Source organism: Cibotium barometz, chromosome 46 (genome assembly GCF_041138505.1).
Source record: "Cibotium barometz isolate CiBa-2024 chromosome 46, ASM4113850v1, whole genome shotgun sequence".
Lineage (NCBI taxonomy): Eukaryota > Viridiplantae > Streptophyta > Polypodiopsida > Cyatheales > Cibotiaceae > Cibotium > Cibotium barometz.
In genome coordinates this window covers 3,458,169-3,482,890 of record NC_141091.1, presented here as the reverse complement: position 1 = coordinate 3,482,890, position 24,722 = coordinate 3,458,169, and the positions used below count along the sequence as shown (strand labels likewise).

General features: G+C 40.1%; 1 protein-coding gene across 1 annotated transcript; it reads right to left on the bottom strand.

Annotated features, from left to right (window-relative positions):
* Nucleotides 1-6,838: 6,838 nt before the first annotated feature.
* On the bottom strand, nucleotides 6,839-11,446 carry LOC147611816 (CBL-interacting serine/threonine-protein kinase 9-like). The gene is made up of 14 exons (XM_086783661.1): nucleotides 10,759-11,446; nucleotides 10,514-10,576; nucleotides 10,331-10,402; nucleotides 10,090-10,197; nucleotides 9,878-9,958; nucleotides 9,681-9,734; nucleotides 9,440-9,565; nucleotides 9,237-9,326; nucleotides 8,955-9,077; nucleotides 8,671-8,790; nucleotides 8,459-8,572; nucleotides 7,775-7,831; nucleotides 7,600-7,674; nucleotides 6,839-7,513 (listed from the first exon to the last, which is right to left on the bottom strand). Exons 1-14 carry the CDS (start codon nucleotides 10,936-10,938, stop codon nucleotides 7,445-7,447), a joined length of 1,332 nt encoding a protein of 443 aa, XP_086639787.1. The 5' UTR covers nucleotides 10,939-11,446; the 3' UTR covers nucleotides 6,839-7,444.
* Between the last annotated feature and the right edge of the window lie 13,276 nt (nucleotides 11,447-24,722).

Sequence of the window (24,722 nt, the reverse complement as noted above, 5' to 3'; positions counted from 1 at the left end):
TGCATCAAAGTACGAGTAAAGCATAAGATCAAGTTTTGGCACATCACAAAGGCTAATAATGATCATGTGATCTTCCTCTACATGTGCTTGCTAATGGTATTGCAACTATCATTATTATATGCTAAGCTTATTTTGGGCCCTTATAAAAACATACAATATCAGGGATCTACATGTTAAGCTTATTCTGGGCCCTTATAAGAACATACAATATCAGGGATATCAGGGATCTACATGTTAAGCTTATTCTGGGCCCTTAAATATACAATATCGAGGATCTACATGTGTTTGCTCTAGTGGTGTCATTATAAGAATCTTTCCTACTTTGTAATAATGGGCTTTCTATGGTGGCTTAAAAGCCAAGGATTTAGGAAACTTTTAGAAATCAAATAAATCTAAGATAAAAACCTCATTATGTGGTATAAGAATTTGCTTAAGAAGAGTTTACCATGAGTTTGTTAGCATCCATGGTATCTCGAGAGGGTGGGGGAGAGGGGGAGGGTTGATCAGATAGGCACATGAAAAGCTTGAGATGATGGGATGTAAATCAATGGCAGTCCAAACAACTGCAACTTCCTGCCACCACAAGGCAGGGATAACTTGAACAACATGGACAACAACTGGAAGAAAAGAGTGAGCCTCCCACAATATGATCCATATGTTATCAGTCAAGAACTATTGGGCTTGCATCTCTGGGGTGGTGTGGCGAACAACCCCGAATTTCTCAACCTTAGTCTTAGATTGTTTCTCCTACCCTATAAAGTCCTTTTCTCTTGCATCTCTCGGATGAATCACAAGATTAGAAACCCTGATTTCCCAACCTTCATTGAAGATAGCCTGTTTCTCCTATCCTATCAATGTAGGAAGATAAAAAGGTTGCTTGAAATATTTGGATTGGGGAAGCTCAAGCTTTTGAAAACCCTAGTTTCCCTGACCATTTGTAAATATGGCCTACCCTAGTAGCAAGGAGATAAAGAGAAAAGGGCCTGTCAAATAGATTGGACATGAGTGGCAATATTTAGTGAGAAAGATGAAAACTTACTTTCTAGCTCATGTATGCTTGGATGGTATCTTGCACTGCCTTGTTGTCTCGCGAGCAAGCTGTAGACATCCTCCTTTGCAACAATTGATAAGTAGTAGCCTACTATAAGAAGCTAGGGTATTCAGATAGATTGGACTTGAGCGAGGTAATATGTAGTAAGAAAGAGGAAAACTTACTTTCCAGCTCATGTATGCTCGGATGATGTCTTGCACTGCCTTTCTCTGCTAAACAAGAGATTGGGGAAGCTCAAGCTTTTGAAAACCCTAGTTTCCCTGACCATTTGTAAATATGGCCTACCCTAGTAGCAGGGAGATAAAGAGAAAAGGGCCTGTCAAATAGATTGGACATGAGTGGCAATATTTAGTGAGAAAGATGAAAACTTACTTTCTAGCTCATGTATGCTTGGATGGTATCTTGCACTGCCTTGTTGTCTCGCGAGCAAGCTGTAGACATCCTCCTCTGCAAGAAGCTAGGGTATTCAGATAGATTGGACTTGAGCGAGGTAATATGTAGTAAGAAAGAGGAAAACTTACTTTCCAGCTCATGTATGCTCGGATGATGTCTTGCACTGCCTTTCTCTGCTAAACAAGAAAGTTGTAGGTGTCCTCCTCTCTACTACGATCGATAGCAGCAGCCTGCTCTGATAGGGAATGATCAGTTGCTGCTATGGCTGTATGCTTTGAACTGACCTGCTTTGATTATGTTAGGGTTTCAAGTGTAACTGATGCTACTATGCATTTAACTCTCTTGCACGATCAAGTTGTAAACATCCTCCTCTCTACAATCAATAAGTAGGCAGCTTGCTGGTAGGGTATGATCAATCTTTGCTATGATAGTATGCTCTAAACTGACCTGCTTCGATTATGTTAGGGTTTCAATTGTAACTAATGCTCTGCATTTAACTCTCAAAATCCAGGGTTTCTCAAGTGACTGTTGTGAATGACTCTTCTCCTTTTTGTTCTTTCCTATAATACAAAGCCTCTCCTCCTTTGGAGATGTTTGCATGAGAGATGTAGACATGCCTGTAGACTGTAAAGGAGAGAGAGCTATAGCAATCATCCGATGGCACCCCCTATCCCCTTGAACCCGACAAAATCTCATCAAAGGGGTTGCCAGAGTAAGCGCGAGAAGAGGGCTTGAAGAGGCTGCTAACCTTATCATCTGAGTCAAAAGGGTTTTCGGCTAAGTGTGATGAGATAATAGCCAAGTCTCAAAGGGGTTGCCAGAGTAAGTGCGAGAAGAGGGCTTGAAGAGGCTGCTAACCTTATCATCTGAGTCAAAAGGGTTTTCGGCTAAGTGTGATGAGATAATAGCCAAGTCTAAGTGGCATGTAGGTGGAGATTCCACTTACACATCGCGGAATTCTCCTCTTCCATGTAGGTGGAGATTCCACTTACACATGGCGGAATTCTCCTCTTCCATGTAACCATTCTAGAAGAATCTTTCCCAATTATGCGCCTACACACACTCCTACACATGCCTTCCACACTCCCCAACTTGTAGCCTTATGGTGGTGAATACTATATTAATAATACAATTAAAATCCATGTGAGCATGAAGGCCCACTTTTATTTTCCACATCACTAGCCTATCTACCATACCAAATTATTTATCAAGAATACTTGTGGCATTTACAATGTGTGCACCCTAAAAATATATTTGAAGATAGAATGCTATTATCAGGGTAACCGCCAAGCCACCGCATCACCACGCCGTTATTCCATTGTGGGCGCCGCAATCTTCTTGGACAAGCTTCCACCTTATTATCATTAAGGAGATAGAGTGAGAGAGCGAGGAAGGCGCTAGTTATGGCAAGATTAAACTGGGGGGGGTACTGGGGAGGGGTTTGATAGTATAGAAGTCACTCAATCCCTTAGGGATGAGGTAAATACAATGGAGCATCCCTCTATTGAGAAAAACAATGTGTGAGGATGCAACATGAATAGACCAAGGAGAGGAGCATGCACATTAGAAAGAGGAATAGACTAAGGGTACATTGACAAAGGTTGATTTGTTTGGTCATTAGTAAAAGGTGAAGTCAAAGGTCAAAAAGGTAGCACATTGAAAGTGCAAGGAGGCACATGTAGTATGAGCATTTATGGACACATGGTTGGCATTAGGGTGCACACATCTTGTGAGTTGAGAGCTCCGTGTGAGCTATAAAATGAATCTTGGCTCATTTTGAGAGCTTGATAAATGAGATTGTGTCTTGATTAGGTGTGAAATTGCTTAGTCCTTTAATCCTTACTTAATTAGTAGCTAGTGCAGAAGAAGGCTAGAGCAGCCAGTAGAGATGGAGACTGCAACAACACCGAAAGCCAAATGAGTCATTCTCGCAACAGAAATAGTAGATACTCTGCAACAAAGCAAAAATAACTGCAGTAGTAACAAAGCACATCAGCATCATCCTAACACAGAGCGAGAAGGCATTTTCGTTAACACACTCGCAGCAGCAGCACGATGGTGATGTCCACCCACAGGGTAACCACCACATTTGTGGTCAGTAAAGTGCTTGACCTGCTGCTCTGCAGTGGTCTGTGGGGGGAGATCTCTACTAGAAGCCTAGAGAGAGCACAGCACGTCATACCCTCCATGATGGAGAAGAGCATTTCGATGTGACAGAAGCTCATCACTCTGCCCCTCACGCTTGAGGAGGGAGCTTAGGGAGCTGCCACGTGGTTGAGGAGCCCTCGCTTGGCCACATGGCAGTTCCCCCCATCATGTGACCATAGAGCTTCACACCATCTGACTCCATCATCACACTTTTAGACTACAGGCTACCCAAACCCAACCATGCATGCCATGTTGTCCTATGTATGGCATAAATTACAGGGCATAATTATCTTACCATCATGCATGGTTGTGCATTTATTGGAATTCGTGCAACTTGTCTCTCAAATGCAAGCACTTTGCTAAAATGAGTTTTTCCTAAATCCATGTTCTCTTAATGCCGTGTCCAAGTTAATAAAAAAAGTTAATATAACTCCCTTATCCCGTTCTAATATGAGGTCTTCTCACTAGCTCATGTTTAGCACCAATGCCAATCAGTGGCACACCTACTTGACTGTTTTAGAAACATTAAGTGCCTAACTGAACACCAATACTTAATAAAATCACAAGATAAGAGTCCACATATTAACACAATTTTGTCGTATTTTAGCACCCATATACAAATAAATGAGTGATTAAACGCCAAAAAAAACTGTAGTAGATTGTTAAAAAGGGGCGACTAAGCACCACAAAAAGACATCGATAGCATAGAAACACTATATTGACACGGATTAGAGCAGAAATTACAAAGCAGCTTATTGTCTAATGATGATGAGATGTGCAGGAGGTTGTGTCCGTTATGAGAGGAGCAAAATAAGCGAAGTACATCGGTGGAAAGGATGATGACACTATGGTGTAGGCCATGGCAAGGGTCATCATAAACGCCAGCCTCATACCTGACCTTAGTAATAAGCCTTCAGCCTTGCCGCCCATTGGCATCTCCTTTATCTTAATAGAAATCGTTGTTGTGTGAGCCGTTAAGGGATGAAAAAATGAGGGGGCAAGCAAGTGGAAAGGCATTGCCTGGTAGTGCAAAAGGGGGGAGGTTGGAAGGGGAGAGCTGTGCCTCTACGAAGGCCGTTAAGACCAAGGGAGTGTCGACTGACACGAAGAACATGTAATTGAAGCAAGAGTCCACTATCTTTAACAGCTAGAAGAGGTTATCCAAGATGGGGAAGTGTGGCACCTCTCCTTATCGCTCCCAGACAGTGCCTTGGGGAATTGGGATTGGCAGTGACCATCGAAAACTAGGGAAAATGCAAGGGCGAAAAAATTAGGCAACACCTTCGTTGGCTGAGTTGAATGCAGAGACAACAAAATTGATATTGCATGTGGGGGAGAGAAATTTTGGACTATATTTCTTTTTTATCAGGAGCTTACTACCAGCTTGCCTACACGGAAAGCTGTGAGGATGGTAGAGAAGTTGGTCTCGACATGGGGCATTTGATTCACTAAGACTCTAGATGGGAATGTTTATGTCGAAGCACTTGCCAAGCAAGTAAAAATCACTCCTCTATATGGTCAAAGACTAGTGGTGTGCGTGTGCGTGTACGTGAGCCTCACGCTCCTTGGGAGGTGGCCACGCCTGAGGAACTGAAAAGCTGACACATGGAGTATTGTGCGACTCCCACTAGAAATAGTGAAAATAATAAATAGAGATTGACACGGATAGAATAGAAATTACAGAGGAGCTTATTGTCTGATGATGAGACGTGCAAGAGGTGGTGTGCGTTATGAGGGGAAGAATAAGCTAAATACATTGGTGGAGAGGACGACACTACACTACAGTGTGGGCCGTGGCAGGGGTCATCATAAGCACCAGCCTCATGCCTAACCTCAACAATAAGCACCAACCTCATACCTGACCTCAACAATAAGATTTAGCCTTGCCGCCCGTTGCCATCTCCTTCATATCTTAATAGAAATCGTTGTTGCGTGAGACATTTGAGGAAAGGAGGGATGCGTAAAGTGAGAGGCAAGGCGAAGCGATTGAGGCACGTGGAACGGCACCGGTGGTCTGTTAGTACAAAAGGGGGAGGCTGGAAGGGGAGAGTGGCGCCTCTACTGAGGCCATTAAGACCAAGGGAGTGTTAACCAACACAACAAAAGGTGCAATCGAAGCAAGAGTCCGCTATCTTCAACAGCTAAAAGAGGGATGGGGAAGTGCAGCACCCCTCCTTATCACTCCACGACAGTGCCTTGGTAGTGTCCACCATCAAAAACTGGGGGAAATGCAAGTGCAGCAGCCCTCCCTGTCTAAGTAGAACTTAGGGTTTGTAGAGATAACAAAATTGATATTGCATGCGAGATAAATTCTGAACTCTTTAAAGTATTTCTTTTCTTTGGGAGTTGTAGGGCATATATCTCCCACGGAGGGCATTTTCCTCCACTTGTAATGACTTGGATAAAAACATCCCATAGCATTCTTGTAAGTAGAGCTCAAAAGTCGTGTAAGCAGTGATCCTTGATCAGATGATAAGAGGGAGTCTCAAGTGGCTGCAAGATTACTCAATGCGCTTTTGTTAAGGGGAGGCTGCGATCCCACTACTTTGAGCTGGTCATGGATTTGTTCCAATACGAAGTGCTACTGCTGCCAGTGGGCAGCGGAAAGCTGTGTAGCCCACCACAATCTCTTGGGTGAGAGGAGGGCAAGCTAAGGGGGCCAGCTTGGCGAGGATGGTAGCAGAGTTTGAGTGGTACACGGGCATTTGATTCACCAAGATGGATGGGAACGTTTATGTCGAAGCACTTGCCAAGCAAGTAATAATCGCTCCTCTGTATGGGTCTGAGCAAAGAAACTGGATGGGAAGGTTTTATATCGAAGCACTTGGCCTCGCTCCTTAGGTGACCACGACTGGGGGACAGACTGAAAAGCCGACACGTGGAGCATTGTGCAGCCTGCCACTGGAAATAGTGAAAATAATAGGTGTGGAAATAGTGAAAATAATAGATAAGAGATTCTTGATAACTCAAATCTTGTATGTAATGTAGATCATCCATGGAAGGTTTTGTTTTTCACATGGAGCATTGTGCGGCCTGCCACTGGAAATAGTGAAAATAATAGATAAGAGATTCTTGCTAACTCAAATCTTGTATGTGGATCATCCATGGAAGGTTTTGTTTCACATGGAGCATAGTGCAGCCTGCCACCATGCAAAGGGGGATTGAGCAACCATACCACTATGCAAACAGATTATTCAGAAAAGTACTCTTTGTATGAGTGCACAATGAATAACAAAGTACATCAAATACAGGCTGAAATGTCTACTTTGAAAGACATTTTATTTTGGCAAGTAACTACAAGATAAGCTAGATTAGATGTTCGGGCCCAAAACCAACAATGTGTTTGGGCACACAACACAGGTTTTAGGAAACTCTCTCAAATTCAGCTCAATCCAGCCTGATGCTCTATTAACACGAAGCTTACAAATTCAGCTCAATCCAAGAAGTATCAAGGAAATGCAAGCAATCTGCCTTGCATTTACAGCTTAGAGGATTACAAGCTGGCAAGAGTAGAGTAATTCAAGTTATGGCTCCAAATTCAAGTTATGGCTCTGTCTGGATGTTAATTTGCGCTGAAGTTTATATTCCTGGATTTACATACTGCCCCCTCCCAACTTATAACAAAAGGGCGCCCCTCAGTTCCTTCCTTATGGACAATGGGTGGATAAATTATGATTCTTTTATGTACACGATATCCACCTTCCAAGTCAGATACTTTGCATTAGCAGAATTGAACCACAAATAAGTTGGGCAATGCTCTCAAAAATGATCCCATATATTTTGCATGGTACCCCATTTGAGTACCACATTAATCCACCAACAAGACTTCATGAATCCCATCCACCTGAGAGTTCATCCAGCCATATCCACCTCTGTCTTCCACACTATGTCTTTCAGACCTGTTGAGAAATTTTCGTAGAACTGCACAACACAGCAGGTTGTTAGAATCTTGTGTTCATTGAGGATTAGAAACTGCTAGAAACCAGCTTACAAAGAGGTGAATTCACCTTATGATATTCCAAGGTATCACCATCAGCTTTGCGCACTTCGACCATAAAAAGTGAGGGTGCCACTTCAAAGACCTGAAACAGTTGCTGTCTTATGATATGCCAAACTGAAAATAGAATAAAGTCACATTATTCTACATAAAAATAGAATAAAGAGACATGAGAAAGGAAATACCTCAGTTGCAATGGATAGGTGTCCTTTCCTGCCTGTCTCTGCTCCTTGCAACTTCATCTGCAAAACAGGCAACCAACTTAGAGCCCCATCCTGCCACGGGGAAGGGCAGTGGCATGAAAATAGGGAGGGGGGAGTTTTTAAAAAGGTGACCCTCACAACTAGAAAAGGAGGAATAGGTGCAACTTGAGAAAAAGAAATAAATGCAACTCTGAAAAAAATCGGGTGCAAGGTTTTGATTGGCTGCAGTAGAATGTCTTATGCTATTAATTATTACTGTAAATCCTTTCTTTTTTTTTGAAATTTGAAAGAACGCGCACACACATGCCATCGCTTGCACGGGGAGGGCTCCAACCATTACATTGGGACTCTCCAGTAATTCCCTTACCACTGCACTACCCTCCTACTACTACCCTTGAGGTGGAACCCTCGGTAGTGGGGGTGACTCAAACCTACTTCCCCCACTACCCTCCTACTACTACCCTTGAGGTGGAACCCTCGGTAGTGGGGGTGACTCAAACCTACTTCCCCCACTACCCTCCTACTACTACCCTTGAGGTGGAACCCTCGGTAGTGGGGGTGACTCAAACCTACTTCCCCCACTACCCCTCAGTGGGTAGTGGCTCTTAAGAGCATCAGCAAATGGCACTCACCATCCCCTTCTTGGCTTTGACAAAGAACCCTAACCTTGTAATCCCGCTTGTGGACATTGAATCCAAGAGGCTTCGCAGTTTCCTCCATCTTTGATATAATCTCGGGAGCTGGATGCTTTGATGTGAATCGACTTTCTTGCTTTAGCTCCTGGGACATATATACAATGAAGAAAAATAAAGTTAAGCATACATCCTAGGCTGGAGGCTGGAGCCAGCTTCCATCACAAAAAAGGATTTGAGAATAACCTGCTTCTTCTCAAACAATCCTGAGAGATTAAGTCCTTTGTTTAGAGAGATGAGCTCGAATGCATTCAGCAAAGTTGGCTTCGAGTTCTTGGGCTCTTTCTGTTCTGTAACAAGACATTCCTAAACAGCAAACAAGAATAGTATCAGCCCAATGCACATGGTACTATTTGTAATTTAAAAAAAAAACACACCACAACCACCCACTCATGTAAGGTGCCCCTGACATTCCAAAGGTTGGCCCAAACAGTGCATACATAGGCTGGGATAAGTACAGTAGCACTTACATTTGACTCACTAAAAACAGCATCCACATCATCTAAATTGATGTTCTGGAACACTGCTTGCTTCTCTGGTTTATAACCTTTCTTAAACCAGGGATCTTGAAGTATTTGAGGTATCGTAATCCGCTGCAATAGCATGCACCACATCTTGTAAGGCTTGTTGCTGTTTCTTGTGAAAGGATGCCTAAACTGAAGATATCTAAATAGAGCCTTTTTAATGTAAAATACAACCCCCTCATAAAAATATGTGCCTGACATGGAAACAGAACATGCTTGTATACATACATGCTTAGGATTCGGTGTTAGTATCCTTGAAATCAGCCTCTTTGCTCCAGAAGAGAACCATGAAGGACATGAAAATTCTCCCTTGTATATCTATCATGAATGTGTGTGAGAGAGAGAGAGAGAGACAGAAAAGCTGGAATTTTTGCTGAATGCTAAATGTATATCTGCAGACATATTTACATGCAAGGACCAGACAACAATACCTTCTTGTACAGGTTTATGAGATTTTTGTCGTCAAATGGCAGATATCCTGCCATAAGTACAAAAAGAATCACTCCACACGACCACAAGTCGGCTTTTGCACCGTCATATCCTCTATCAACTATAACCTGCAGACATTCCAACAAAATTAATTAAACCATTTCAGCGTAAAAAGCATCGCAAGAGTACTGACTACAAAACTCGACCCAGAAAAGTGTCAAAGGAGTCCTACTCGTAACATACCTCTGGTGCTACATAATTAGGTGTGCCGCAGGTAGTATGGAGCAGTCCATCCTCCTATACCAATAATGCAATAGATCGAATCAGCAACATCTCGCAAAAAACCTCACCGATTCTTACAAATAATCACCTTAGTCCAACAACTTTCTTTAAGATAAAAGAAAAAAAAAAGAAGAAGAGAGGTAGGTACTCAAGCTCACCCTGCATTGCTGTGGCAAGGCACTGAGACCGAAATCTGAGATCTTCAGGTTCCCATTAGAGTCCAGCAACAGATTTTCCGGCTGCAGAAACACTATTCTCGTCTTTATTACATAAATATGAAGAAGGTGGGGATACCACCACAAATAAAACCAAACTATCAATATAAAATTCTTTGTAAGAAAAATGAAGAAAAAAATATTTTGGGTTCAACCTTGAGATCTCTGTGATAGACTCCCCTGCTGTGGCAATAATCCACAGCATTTACAAGTTGTTGGAAGTACTTCCTTGCATCCTCCTCCTTCAATTTACCTTGACGATTCTGATCAACAATAAAATCCATGTCTTAAGAGCATCTCCGGAACACAATTTCTGTCGGATTGATACCTTAGATTTAAAGCCAGGCTTCTGTATGTATTATGAAAAATGGCATGGTTCAACCTAGGCCTACTTACAATTTTGTTGAAGAGCTCTCCTCCGGTCACATACTCCATAACGAAGTAGATCTTGGTTTTGCTTGCCATAACCTGATACAGTAATCATGTTAGATTTATTTGCCATAACCTGATACAATAATCATGTTAGATTTATGCACTTTGTGCTGCATGTAAACAGGAGAATGCAGGGCAGTAACCAACCTCAAATAGCTGAACAACGTTGGGATGCTTCACCAACTTCATGGTGGAGATTTCCCGTTTGATCTGCAGGAGACGGACGGCACATTACAAACGGGGGGAGGGCAACTATAAAAAATATAATCAACCAGATTTTGCAGCTGTAAAGAAATCAAGAAAATTTCCAACTTTAGCCAAATAATAATAATCCGGAAAATAAAAGAAACGAGTGCTTGTGAGATGGGTGGGCAAGGAAAGGAGTTACTGACCTGCTCTACCATCTTGTCCTTGAAGATTTTGTCCTTGTCCAGGATCTTGATAGCCACATGATGTCCGCTGTGCATGTCCTTGGCATGCTTGACCTTGGCAAAGTTCCCTTCTCCGAGGACGCGGCCGAGTTCGTATTTCCCAACTCTCGTGCAGACATTGGGGTTGCTCTTATCACTCATTGTAGCCGCACAGAGGTGGGAGGGAGGGAGAGAGGGAGGGAGGGAGAGAGGGAGGGAGGGGAGCCTCTCCTCCTCTTAGCCTCTGCCTCACCTGCTCTTAAACCCTTGCTTCACAGAAGTGTATTGTAGTTCTGCGATTTTGGAGGTGATGAAACGGTCCTTTTTGGCAAATTGTCGGCCTCTCCGATACAAGCGGCACCGCGCACTGGTGTGAAGAATACAAATTAGGCCAACTTGCTGATATTACTAAACACAGGTGTCAGAGAAGTGGGAGAGAGAGCACCGCCGCCCGCTCTCTATGTTCTCTATTTCTATAAAGGAAGGCGGACTTGCAAGGAGGGCAGCTTTTGGCAGAAGAACTCGTTTTCCAAGGAAAAAAAAGGCAGCTGTGACTCTCTCAAAAGTAGGCACGGCAGCAGCACTCGTGAACGAAAGACAGGACGACCTGTTTTCGTAGAAGAAATACAGAAGAAAGCCACACGTAAGAGAGAGAGAGCGCGCAAAGCAGACCGTTGGAAAGAAATAAATCCTTGTTATAAATGACGAAAAAGCTCAAAGTACGGAAAATTAAATGAAATTATATTAAGTTAATACCTTGTTAACTATCTGCTCCGAATCCGGGACGCGTGTTCCCTCCCACGTGGAAAGCGGGCCCACTTCCGCTTTTTTCCCGTCATATTCTGCCAACGGAAATTGACGCGTAGTAGCACAGTGAGAGAACATTCCTGCTGAGCTGGCATGGAAATTATTTGTAACAAGAATTATATCAAAAATAGATAATACACTTTGTTACTATCTGTTTCTATATTTTCAGTTCGAAGTGCTATTTATTTAGCTGTTTTCAGGGTCCCCCAATGTACCTTCCCCTGGGGCATGTAATCTCACTTTTTTTAGTATATTCTCTTGTTTTTACCAAAAAAAAAGATAATAACCAATGAATCCTTAAAGTAAGGGCAATTAAAAATCTTAGGATCATTCCAACCGGTGAAAATACACTAAGTTGCCATTTTTTTAAGCACGGTGAATGTGAATCTGAACAAGCATTTTTCTTTACACGATTATAACTGAAATCTTAGAATTATTTGGGAGGAAGTTTTCCTTTTCACATCAAATTTTGTATATATAAGTGTTGCTATTTTGGATTTGAACCCTCCATTGCGCACCGTAATATTTTGTATATAAGTGTTGCTATTTTGGATTTGAACCCTCTCCATTGTGCACCGTAATTGCAAGATTTTCCCTACACCAGTAACCATTTCTAAGAGGAGCTTCACATCCAACATTTATTATATGAAACAAACAAACCCACTCAATTTCAACTATGCCAAATGTGGCGGAGTAGGGATATGTAATTCAAAATGACACCTAGCTCAAGATGAATTCTTCAGTGCAACCATCATTTAATGATGCACAGCTTGGGGCTTCGTTTCCTGAAGGAACTCGGCCTTATACTTAAAGTTGTAGCTGTATTTAAAATGCAATAGTGGAACCCACATCGACTGCTTGGTCATAGCTTTCGGTTGGAAAATCCTAAGATAAGAACACTTTACATAAGACCCAAAAATCTTGGTTTTGACCAAGAAGTGGCAATAATGGTGGTGTTGGGATTCGTAGCTCAACATGACACCTAGCTCCAGATGAATTCTTCAATGCAACCATCAATTTCAACTATGCCAAAAGTGGCGGAGTTGGGATTTGTAATTCTAAACTATGCCTAGCTCCATATGAATTCTTCAACGCAACCATAAATGATGCATAGTTTAGGGTTTCGTTTCTCCTATTGGAGCTCGACAGTGGTGAAATTTGCAGCCTTCAAAACGGGCATCATTGCCCTCCAAAGCTTCGTACAAACCCTGCCTTTAATAAGAGTTTCACAATGCTTCTGCACATGGCAAGAATTTGGAGGTTCGGGATAGACTTTGGAGGTTCGAGAAGGGGTAGGCTCCTACCCGTTGAAGACGAGTGAGGTTACTCATTATTTGAAATGCAATAGTGGATCCTACATGACAGAGGTTCGACTACTTGGTCATAGCTTTTGGTTAGAATAGCCTAAGATTATAAATGTTCACATAGTGCCCAAAATGTTGGTTTTAGCCACCAATCACCTTGCTTCTGGTTCACACTCAGATGTATTCAATTTGACCAACCGATCACCTTGCTTCTAGTTCACGTGCAAATGTATTCAATTTGCAACACCAATGTGCGAGTCGCCATGGAAATAGACAAATTTGGTAGCGAACAAAGGGCTTGTTTTCCATGCTAGCTAAACCTACAAGTTGGTTATCAATAAATTGTTGGATTTGTACCTCTACAACTAGGCTAGCAACCTTTAAATGGCTAGTTTCCATGCCTGGCTAAACCTGCAAATCAGCTTCTAGTTAGATGCCAAGAAATTGCAATGTTTTCTATTTTAAAAAAAATGGTGTTGGCTTCCGCCATAGGTAAATTGCGAAGGTAAATTTTCAAAGAATGAGCTGGAAAGGATGCAAAAGTTCAAAATAAAGTTGTGGACATGGCACTTTCTTTTTCTCCTTTAGCATTTTTTGATAAATCTATAGTTGCAAGCTTGGCCTATTTGCTCAACACGTAACTCGGTTTTGACTTTGAGAGATTGGTTATTGAAAATTAAATCCAATGTGTCATTCATGGGACCTATTACCTTCGTTGTTGCCACCATCAACAACTGGTTGCATTCCCCCCACCGCAATCACACTCATTTAGCATGGAAACAAGCCAAAGTCACTGACTCACCACCATGGTGTTGCAACTTCTCAAATTGTGCACCACCACATCTCCATGCAAAAACACCTAGTGCATAGTTGCATGATTGCTTGCCACATGTTCACCTAACCTTCCTCCTCGATGCAACATGTGAGATTGGATGCTCCACATCAACATTTCATATGTTGAAAAGGGAGAGAGCAATGGGCGGCATGAACTAAAACCTAGAAGTGCACTAGTAGTCACTAGAAGTGTAGGATCACAAATGCCACTAGTCACCCAATGGCACTATGTCATTAGTTGGTGAGACTAGCACGACTCACATGAATAGCCCCATTGAAGTTTGAGCCCATCCTAGTTGTGCATACTGAGTCTACTAGATAGGCTATCCTTAAAACACTAGACTCCTCCACATATGCTCAAGTGTTTATCCTATGTTTCTTTTCCAATTTATAGATATGGTTAAGGTAATGTAGTGGGTTACATAATGTGTATTAAGCCTAGTCAAAGGTTTCACAATCATGTTTCAAATACCTTTAAAATTGTTGACACATAAAAAAGAGGCAATGTGGTGCTTGGATTTTTTGCCCATGAGGTAAGACCGAATAAGCAGCCAAAGGTTTGATTATCGCCTTTCCCTTCAAAACTATCTAAAAAACAAAGAAAATTGTTTAAAAACTATAAAATCATAGCAAAAACCATTCCCAAATATGTAAGGAGTCTAAAATGCATATTTGGTGATGTAAACTATCCAAACTCCCATTGGTGACTACAATGTCATGTTATACAACACATGTGAGCAAGCTCCTTGTGTTTCTTAGTGTCATGCCAACAACAAACAAACACTTAGCCATAATATTTTTAGTAATCCTTGAGCATTTCTTATCATCGGGCCATAAGAAAGCAAGCGATATTGTAACAATTGCCAAAGAAATAAACCCCTCTTCCTCCTCCACAAGGGTGCACCGATGACATGTTAATTTGAAGACTTATTAATTACATTATGTGTTAATGCAATTTTGAAGACTTGTTAAATGCAATTTTAAAGACTTGTTAAATGCAAAAGCCATTTTTTAAAGTGCACACAACATTGCCTTAGGTCAGGGTTCCACTTTAGTAATGAGTCTTATGTTACTTAGTCACGACCTTAAAAGATGCATGTCTAGGTCATCAATTAGAGCCTTTCCATAAAAGCATGCCTTGTATTTATGAATGAGTGGGGATGTAAATAATTCACATAGTTTATGTACCACATAATAGATTATTGGGTTCTTCAAACATGAAACTTCATCACCTCACACCACTCATGTCATTTTCTAATGTACATGCATCATTATAAAACCACCACTTTTCTCATACAAATGTAATCATTGAGTCCCCGTGGTTTGTACAATTAAATAAAAGCTCACCTCTAGTAGTGTTGGAAAGTGAACCGAAGTTCCTTTGTTTTTTGAGAGAGGTATCACAAAATTTAAACTCACACCAAGTTGATATATCATTCATAGTTCATTGTTTTGTAAAGAAAGTGTTACACAAATTAAAGCACAAAAACAGAATCTATTCAACATCTTCCAATGGCTTCCAATGATAGCTATAGTTTATTGTTGAAGCTTTGGCTTGGTATGATGTGTAAATATGATGTGACTTTGTTGATGGCTTGAAAATATCATTTTAACCTAAAAAGTATAAATAATAGTTAAATATCCAAAAGTATAACTTTTTATATATTTTTTAACCAAAACATTCTCAAAGGTCTATAGAATCTTCTCTCATTATTAGAATGAAATCTTTTCTATCAATATGTTTAAGACTCTCTCTCTCTCTCTCTCTCACACACACACACACACACACACACACACACGGCTCTTATTGGACTCTAAATCCATAACAAATGTATTGCAAATGTAGATAACAAATGTGGTTCTAAGTCTATAACAAATTTAATGCACTTGTATTAATCCCAACCTTGTAGTAGACATTAATTTCATTATCATCGTCATCTCTCTCTCTCTCTCTCTCTCACACACACACACACACACACACACACACACGGCTCTTATTGGAATCTAAATCCATAATAATAAATGCATTGAACTTGCATTAATCCCAAACTTTTAGACATTAATACTTGTATTGAACTTGTATTAATCCCCCCACACACACGTCTCTTATTGGACTCTAAGTCCATAATAACAAATGCATTGCACTTGCATTAGTCCCAAACTTTTAGATATTAATACTTGTATTAATCCCCCCACACACACACATGACTCTTGTAGTTCTAAGTTTATAGGAATTGTGGTTCTAAGTCTATAACAAATGTAATGCTCTTGTATTAATCCCAACCTTGTACACATTAATGTCATCACATCATCATCATCATCATCATCATCATCATCTCTCTCTCTCTCTCTCTCTCTCTCTCTCTCTCTCTCTTGTAATAGAAGATATATTACCAAAAATTTACTTTACAAATGGCCACATGGCTGCCATGTGATGTACTAGCTTTCCCTCGCTAATTACTCCAAACCACAAGTGTAGCTTAGAGTACCCTCATCCAGTATATAGCCGTGTCATTCTCCACAAAATGAGCTGACCGCAAGGAAAGAGACTTGCCACAATAGTAGCCCTTTTATATGAGGTGTAATACCAACATTTGTATCAAATATGAAGGCATTCCTAGTTAACCAGATATGCCACAAACCTTTCCACCTGAAAAAATGAAAGAAAATTGAATGTTTTGGGTTATCCGGCTCATTTGAAATCTTGCCAAAAATTTAGTCTTTAACCTGTACAGGCCTATCTATCAACGGAATCCATATGCAAGAAAGGAAATCCCACACATTCTTTGCTACCGGACATGAAATGAAAAGATGCGGGCATGTTTCCAAGCATGTAGTATAAAACACACAATTACTAGAAGCAATTCGCCGCTTTCGTAACTCGTCCCCCAATGGTAGGCCTCCAACTAGCATGCGCCATAGTAACACCTTCCCTTGATATGGAATCTTAGACCACCAGCCCTGTAAGATTACTTCCACTAGGCCCTACTTTTCCTAATGTTCCACATTACTTCCTTCCACTAGGCCCTACTTTTCCTAATGTTCCACACCCTGTAAGATTACTTCCTTCCACTAGGCCCTACTTTTCCTAATGTTCCACACCCTATTAGCCTTCTCAGTGATCCAGCACTTATTTTCCACCATCATATGTTATACTTGATTTATTATATGCTAGACAATGTTTTGAGGCTTTCGAAATTTCCAATCTAACCAAGGTTGATGGACAATGTCCTGAGGCTTTAAAAATGCCCTACTTTTCCTGATGTTCCATACCCTCTTAGCCTTCTTAGTGATCCAATGCTTATCTTCCACCGTCATATGGTACACTTGATTTGTTGTACGCTGGGGACAATGTCCTGAGGCTTTCGAAATGCCCAATCTAACCAAGGTTGATGATCCTCCAACTGGGGAATATCACCAAATGGTGTAAGTCCTACCCTCACCTTCTCCCATAACTGTACATATCCATGCGAAACCCGAAAATATTGACGGATTTTCCAAAAAGACAATAAGCAGCCTCTATGTGGCAACAACAAAGCATCCATAATTCTCACTAGTCTAATCAAGCCATTCTTTTGAATTTTGGCCGCTCAACAAGTTTGTAAGGCCACTCTAGAAGTCGTGAGTAGACAACACCTCACCTGCCGTAGAATTTAACTGCAACCACTGATCTGAAGGCTTCCATTTAGTGTGTGCCAACACCTCGTTCCATGAGATCATCAAATGAGAAAGGATAGGTGAAGCCACCACTCGAACCTATTGAGAACCATTCACTACATCCCATCATGTACCATTAATCCTGGTATTACCATGCACAAGTGCGACCTCCTCTATGAGGGCCTTAGCCATTACCACCCATGGGTCTTGAGATACACACATATCTTGCAAAATAAAGGCCATCTCTTAGTGACCATATGTAATCTGACATCTAATAGGGCTGCCCCTCCACTCCTCTTCATGTTCCCAAGAAATCCACGTCTACCTTGGCTTATTTCTTCCTCTTTTCCATAGCATAAATCTAATTGATTGTTGTATCTGATGTAAAGCTTTGCTCATCCATAGAAATAAAGAAAATAAAAAAGATATCATACTAATCATAATGGATTGTACCACTTTGAGAAAAACATGCATAGGCCAACCTTGAGATTTCCAATGCATAAACTTATCATTTATCCTTGCAGAACTCCATGTCAACAAAGCATGTGAATCAGCATCAACTTCAATCGGATAACCCAAGTGGCATGTGATGCATCCCCTTTTTATGACATGTTCGTTTTATCCTAAACCAAGCAAATTTCTCTCGGTACAGCTTATCAGAGCAGATTTCTACATATTAATGTATAACCCTGAAGCAATACTAAAAATATCCCAAATAGCCATAGCCTTCTGAACATTATCTGAAAGATCCCTGCCCCTCTGTGCAACGAATTCCGGGGTGCTAGCAGCGAAAATAGCACTTCTTGCGCAGGGCAGAGCCTCTCACTCAGGGCCTCGCCCACAGATATCTGGAAAAGAGACTAATCCCTCGGTTCTTCCAACACCGAACCCGAAAAAACTTCCCTCACTGAGCAAACATAGGCAATTTCTCCAAGATATTTTATTCTAACGTAGTCAAGGTCTTAACTAACCAAACTGATTCGACTGAATCCATAAGTCTCGTGGCAGATCAAGGAAGAGACTTGCACTTGGATCATAGAGACCAACGCTTTTTTCCTCATCAAGAGGCATAGCCGTTGATTCTTTTCCATAGAACAAGGGTTATCTGGGATTTACTTCAACTATTGTAACTTAACAGAATTGAGTCTCATTTTAGGGATCCATCAGTCCAGCCTAACCCCATCCAATCCCATGGGTCAGCCAGCCGCCCAACCGGGTACCAGGGAAAAGAGTTCCCAGGCCTCCTAGTTGGCGCTTCAAGCAAACTTCAAGATAGTCACACCACTTACACACCCAATATGAAATTGCATGTTTCACAAATTCAGTTGTCTTTAAAATAATCTTCTAATGAAACCATAGTATCACTGATCATAATCCTCCAAAATATCTAGCTTGAATTCTAATTTCCAATCATTCCTTCATTGGTGTACCTATGGCATCATTCGCAACACCAGAACGCTCACCACCTAGTATTCACTCAGGGGCCTTTTCAATAGTTCCTAGCTCATAGTACCCGAAAATATAATCACATAAGAAAAATCCGGATGGACTCTCCATTGAAGATCAGCAAGATCGACCAACAGATCCATATAAAAGAGTCATGGACTCATCTGTTGAGGACCAGCAAGGCCAATCAACTAGATCCATACCCAAGTTCAGAAAACAACTCTAACTCCTTATTCCATTTTCTTCCTCGATGCACGTGTGGGTATCTTCGGCGACCCAGAGCCCGAGCACCGTATGGTCAGCACCCTCTAGGCTTCTTTTACAGGTCATCTAGCGCTTCACTTATAGGCCGCTTCCTTGGTCCCTCATCCACTGTACCGAAAGCTCACCATTTAAATCAAACCAAGGCTGGTCAAGACCTCGACCGACCTTGCTACACAAGACGTCCTCCATTGACTCTCCTACTAGCTGTTGCAACTTTATCACTTAGGTCTCCACCCACCTCATTCACAAGATGGTTAAAATACTTCCCCAGCATTCTTGACATAAAATATTCATTTAAAAAGAGGTTTCATAAATACAGTTTCTAATGAACTCCCATCTTTCCACATTGTTCCACATCATTTCTCGTTATTCCACATTCTTCTACATCAATTCACATTGCTTATTCTACATCCAGTCATATGTATTCCCATCGTCTTCATCCATTCTCATCCAATCACATCATATTACATCTCATCACATCTATCCTCATCACATCACGCCACAACATATCTAGTCATATCACATCACATCCATCTATATTCATTCATATCACATTCACATCTCACCACATCCATTCAGATATCATCACATTCACATCTCACCACATCTATTCAGATATCATCACATCACATTCACATCCATTCACATCTCATCGCATCCACTCACATCTCATCACAACCATTCACATCTCATCACACCCATTCACATCCATCACACCCATTCGCATCCCACATTCATTCACATCTCGTCACATCCATCCTCATCTTATCATATCTCGTTCACATCCATCCACATCACATCACATTCATTCCATCCACATTACATCATATTCACATCTATCCATATCACACCACATCCATTCACAGCTCATCACATTTATCCACATCCAATAATTCATCTCGTTCACATCCATCCTCATCTTATCACATCTCGTTCACATCCATCCACATCACATCACATTCATTCCATCCACATTACATCATATTCACATCTATCCATATCACACCACATCCATTCACAGCTCATCACATTTATCCACATCCAATAATTCATTCACATTCACATCTATCCATATCACACCACATCCATTCATAGCTCATCACATTTATCCACATCCAATCATTCATTCACATTCACATCTATCCACATCCATCCATTCATTCACATTCACATCTATCCATTCATTCACATTCACATCTATCCACATCCATCCATTTATTCACATGCACATCTATCACACCACACCACATCTCATTCTCATCCATCTACATCACATCACACCACTCACATCTCATCACATCACATTCACATCTTATCACATCATATTCACATCTCATCCATCTACATTTCATTCACATCTCATCACATCCACTCACATCTCATCCACATCTCATCATATCCACTCACATCACATTCACATTCACATCTCATCTACATCTCATCCACATCTCATCACATCCACTCACATCTCATCCACATCTCATCACATCCACTCACATCACATTCACATCTCATCTAATCACATCCCATCACATTCATTTACATTCATTCATATCCACATGACATCTTATCACATCCACTTTTAGTACCGTTTTCTACTTTCGATACTGATAGAACTTTTCTAAGTTTCTGCCAATTGCTTGGCCTAGTTAAAGATACTTTTTTCGATCCCATTGAATCTACGTATCAGAGTGTTGTTGAAGGTTTAAAAGGGAAAATAAACCTTATCAGAATTGAAAAGTAAAAACTCAGAAAGAGCATTTACGCAATGTATTTTCATTCCTTAAGCTTCATTAATGAGAATTAATTCTAAACTTCCATTTACTCATTGGATCCTTGATCTTACACCAGGGATTCCAGATTCTCTTTTCTGAACAAGAATTATCCAAGTTTTCTCGATGGATATTTTCACATTCTTTCTCAAATTTCTCAAGTAAGATATATCAATATTCTTCTTTTTGAATAAAAGATTCATGGGATTTACAAAAATCAATTCTACCCATATTTTCCAATAAAAATAATAATACTCAAAATTTCACTTTTGATAAATACTCATAACTTGAATTATGCCAAAAATTTCTCTTTTACCATTTAATTACTTGGATCTCAAATATCCTGGGAATTCCTCTTTTTGCATAAAAATAAATTTATCAAAAATTTCTCTTTTCTTTTAATTAAATATTTATGCATAAATACTAAAAATTTATTTTCTATGAATATGATGAAAATCATTCTTTTTGCATAGGATGTCCAATCCTAGAATATGGTAGGAAGTCCTTTTTTAGCATTATACATAAAAATAGGATATGTATTATTTTCTAAAAATTTTACCATAGCTTCGCTGCTATTACTGATAATTCTTAATTTTTCCAAAAAGAGTAAAATCTGGTAATGAAAATATGAGAGTAGTTCCTCTTTTATGCTTAAAATCAAACTATGAATTTAAATCATAATTTTAACCATAATTATAAACATAACTATGATTATCTCATTAGATTAAGCTAATTTCAATATTCCTCTTTTTCCAAATTGTTAGGATAATCCATTTCTCATTTAGAATGAATTAAAGTAGTTTTGAAGTACTCATAAACAATCTAAAAGAATTTACCATTATTTTAATAGCACAAAATCATGAAAATATCATTTTCTTTATCTCTAGCTTATCAAGCCTAGAGTTTAGCTTTGAATTAAGAGACTATCATTGAGAAGCATCCTTTTTCAAGGGAGCTATAAAGATGGCTATTCTTTTAGAGAGAGAGATTTACTTAAAGAAAGCATTGCAAATAAGCATAAAGATGAACTTTCTCTCAATTAAACATTAAGACTTTAAGGGAAATCTTGATTTGAATTAAAACAATCATTTAGAAAGCTTCTCAAGCTTGAGAGGGGTTGAGAAGAAGAAAGTCATTAAGAAAATAAAAAAAACCATAAAAATCAAATTTACCTCCAAGTTTGGCTTGATTCTCTATTAGCAGTGAAGCCCCTGACCAATCAATTGGTCCACCAAGAGGAGAAGATAGAGAGAGAAGCTCCAAGCTTCCAAGAGAGAGAAAATTTAAGAGATAATAGAAAATATGATTATTTTAATATAATACTGGCATGTATAGCTCCAGTATGAAAACACAAAGGAATGAGGGTTTATTTATAGGTGAGGGAGGCCACTCACCAAGTCCAACTGGGTTTCAGAAATTTCCAGGTTCAGTTTGACTCAATTTGGACAAGATTTGGACCGGTTTGGCTCCCTTATTGATTTAGTTAGATCCAAGAGAGAGGAGAGATAAAAATATCACATTTTTTGAATTAAAAAACCCTTCCACACATGTGAAAAAGGTGCCTACCTCAAAGGTTCCCCTTTTCTTACCAAGGTGTCAAAAATGCATCATTAGTCCAAAATATCTCATTTTTTTAGTAATATCTCTTAATTTTTAACTAATAAACCTTGTACTCGATCAACTCTTCATCTTATGTGAGCATTTACTCATTTTTGGGTATTTTCTTTTATTCTTTGGATTTATCTCATCCCAACACTTGGATTAATCTAATTGGCCCACTGAAACCTTAATTGGACCATAATCTAAAAATATCTAAAAATATAGACCCTTAGGCTAAGGTCCCTTATACCATTTTCAATTAATTCCTAATGCACATTGGAAAGCTCATTTTGAACTTCTGTTTTAGGGGAATCCATTTTAGACACTACGAGAATTTTTGTATCCAAAGATATCTCTATTTTGAATTATCTCTCTCTAGATATTTTCTCTCTCTAGATCAAAAGAGGGTAAAACAAGATCTTTCTTCTATTTCAGAGAGGGGAATAATTACAAGAACACAAGGGGAGGTTCTTACACCTTTACACCTCAAAAGCTGGAGGGAGGAATCTTACATCCTACCCCACTTAAAAAACACGAGATGTCCTCATCTCGCAGGTGGAGTATAATCTCTTTCATCTTCTTCCTCTTCAATCACTTCCAGCGTTACTGCCTTGGAAGTGGACGGCTGATTTGGGAACATCTCTCTTTGACTTTCCCTATTCTGAGGTGCAGGTCTTGCATTACTTTGGATTTAAACTGAGGGTTGGTTAGAGGGTCTACCTCTGGGATTTCTTTGATTTTAACGGAAAGGAACTTGATTACTCTAGAAGGAAGGAGCTGGAGTCTAGAATCTTGGTCCCTGACTTCCCTTCCCCGAAAACCTTGATCCAAAAGGAGTTGGGCAATCCATACGATGTCCAATTCCTGACAGTTATAGCATTTCACTTCTTTGTTCAAGGGTGAAACTTCTGAAGTTGAATTGCAGGGGATTGCGTTCTGGGAAAAAGACCTTTCTTCCATTCTGGAACTTCCCATATCCTGAGTTTGACCTTGTCATCTCTTAGGCGGTGGAAAGTTGGAATCACCTTTCGGAGCGAGAAATCTTTTGAAAGATAATGGTGCTGGCTTTGGCGGGACCTTGACGTCAAAGGCCTTGGCAAAAGCCTTCGCCATCCACACTGCTTCGGCCATGGAAACTAGCTTGGCATTCTTTACTAGGATATTCAAAGGTTCGTTCAGTCCCCAAATGAACCTGGCCATCAGCTGTTCTTCATCTAGCGGTGGCGAGTACTTGAGAAGGAGAGCGAATGCTTGGTGATACACTTCAATTGTTCTACTCTCCTAGGTTAACTCTAAGAATTCGTTCATCTTGGTTTCCAAAAAGCCGAGAGGATAGAATCTCTTCCTTAGGTAAATCTTGAGATTATTCCATGTCTGGGTGTTTTGATCCAGACGGTTTGTCTCACAGTAGTTTTTCCATGTCACTTTGGCTGTTTCTACTATCTTTAGCCTTGGCTAGAGCCATTTTACTCTTCTCATTGTACCCAGTGACATCGAAGTATTCTTCCATTGCTTCAATCCATTTCTCCACCACCACAGCTTCGCCCAAGTTTTCCCCTTCACCCTTGAAAGGTCCCGGTTGCGATCTATGAAAAGTTTTACGAACATCCGGGTCGAGCTCTTCCTCATCGAGTTGCGGGTTAACATTCCCACCACGACGACCTCGATCCATGATCCTATCAATATGAAAATTCTTGTTAAGTCCCCTTTTTTTTCCCAAATTAACCAAGACGCTCAAGTGAAAAGACCACTTTATTTATAATTTAGACCCGACTTTAGATCCAACTAATTCTGGGGTTCTTTATAGTTTGGTCAGTCCCCCATAGAATCCTGGGATAAAGATCCCTTCTACAAGAAGAATATACAAAACTCATTACCAGAGAATAATTCATTCATATTCTTAACACAATAATGGTCCATTAGACCAGAAATTTCATCTGAACATTTCTCCATAGGAATTTCAGTTATGCAGGTTTTCAATTTGTCATCCCTTAATTAGATCCACTGGGTCAAAGGTCAAATAACAGCAAACTATCAACACAATCCACTAATCTCATAGTGATTTGCTGAAGTCATAATCGTCTTCCAGTTACTAACATCATCACTGGGATTTGTCCCATTCATCCTCATTGTGGCTTTGTTCAACTTATCTTCTTTTTCAACCAGAATTCAGAAATCATCATCTTTTAATCAGAATCCAAATCAATTCATCAATTCTCAACCAAAATTCAAAAATCATATCAATCAACATTTGAATTTATCC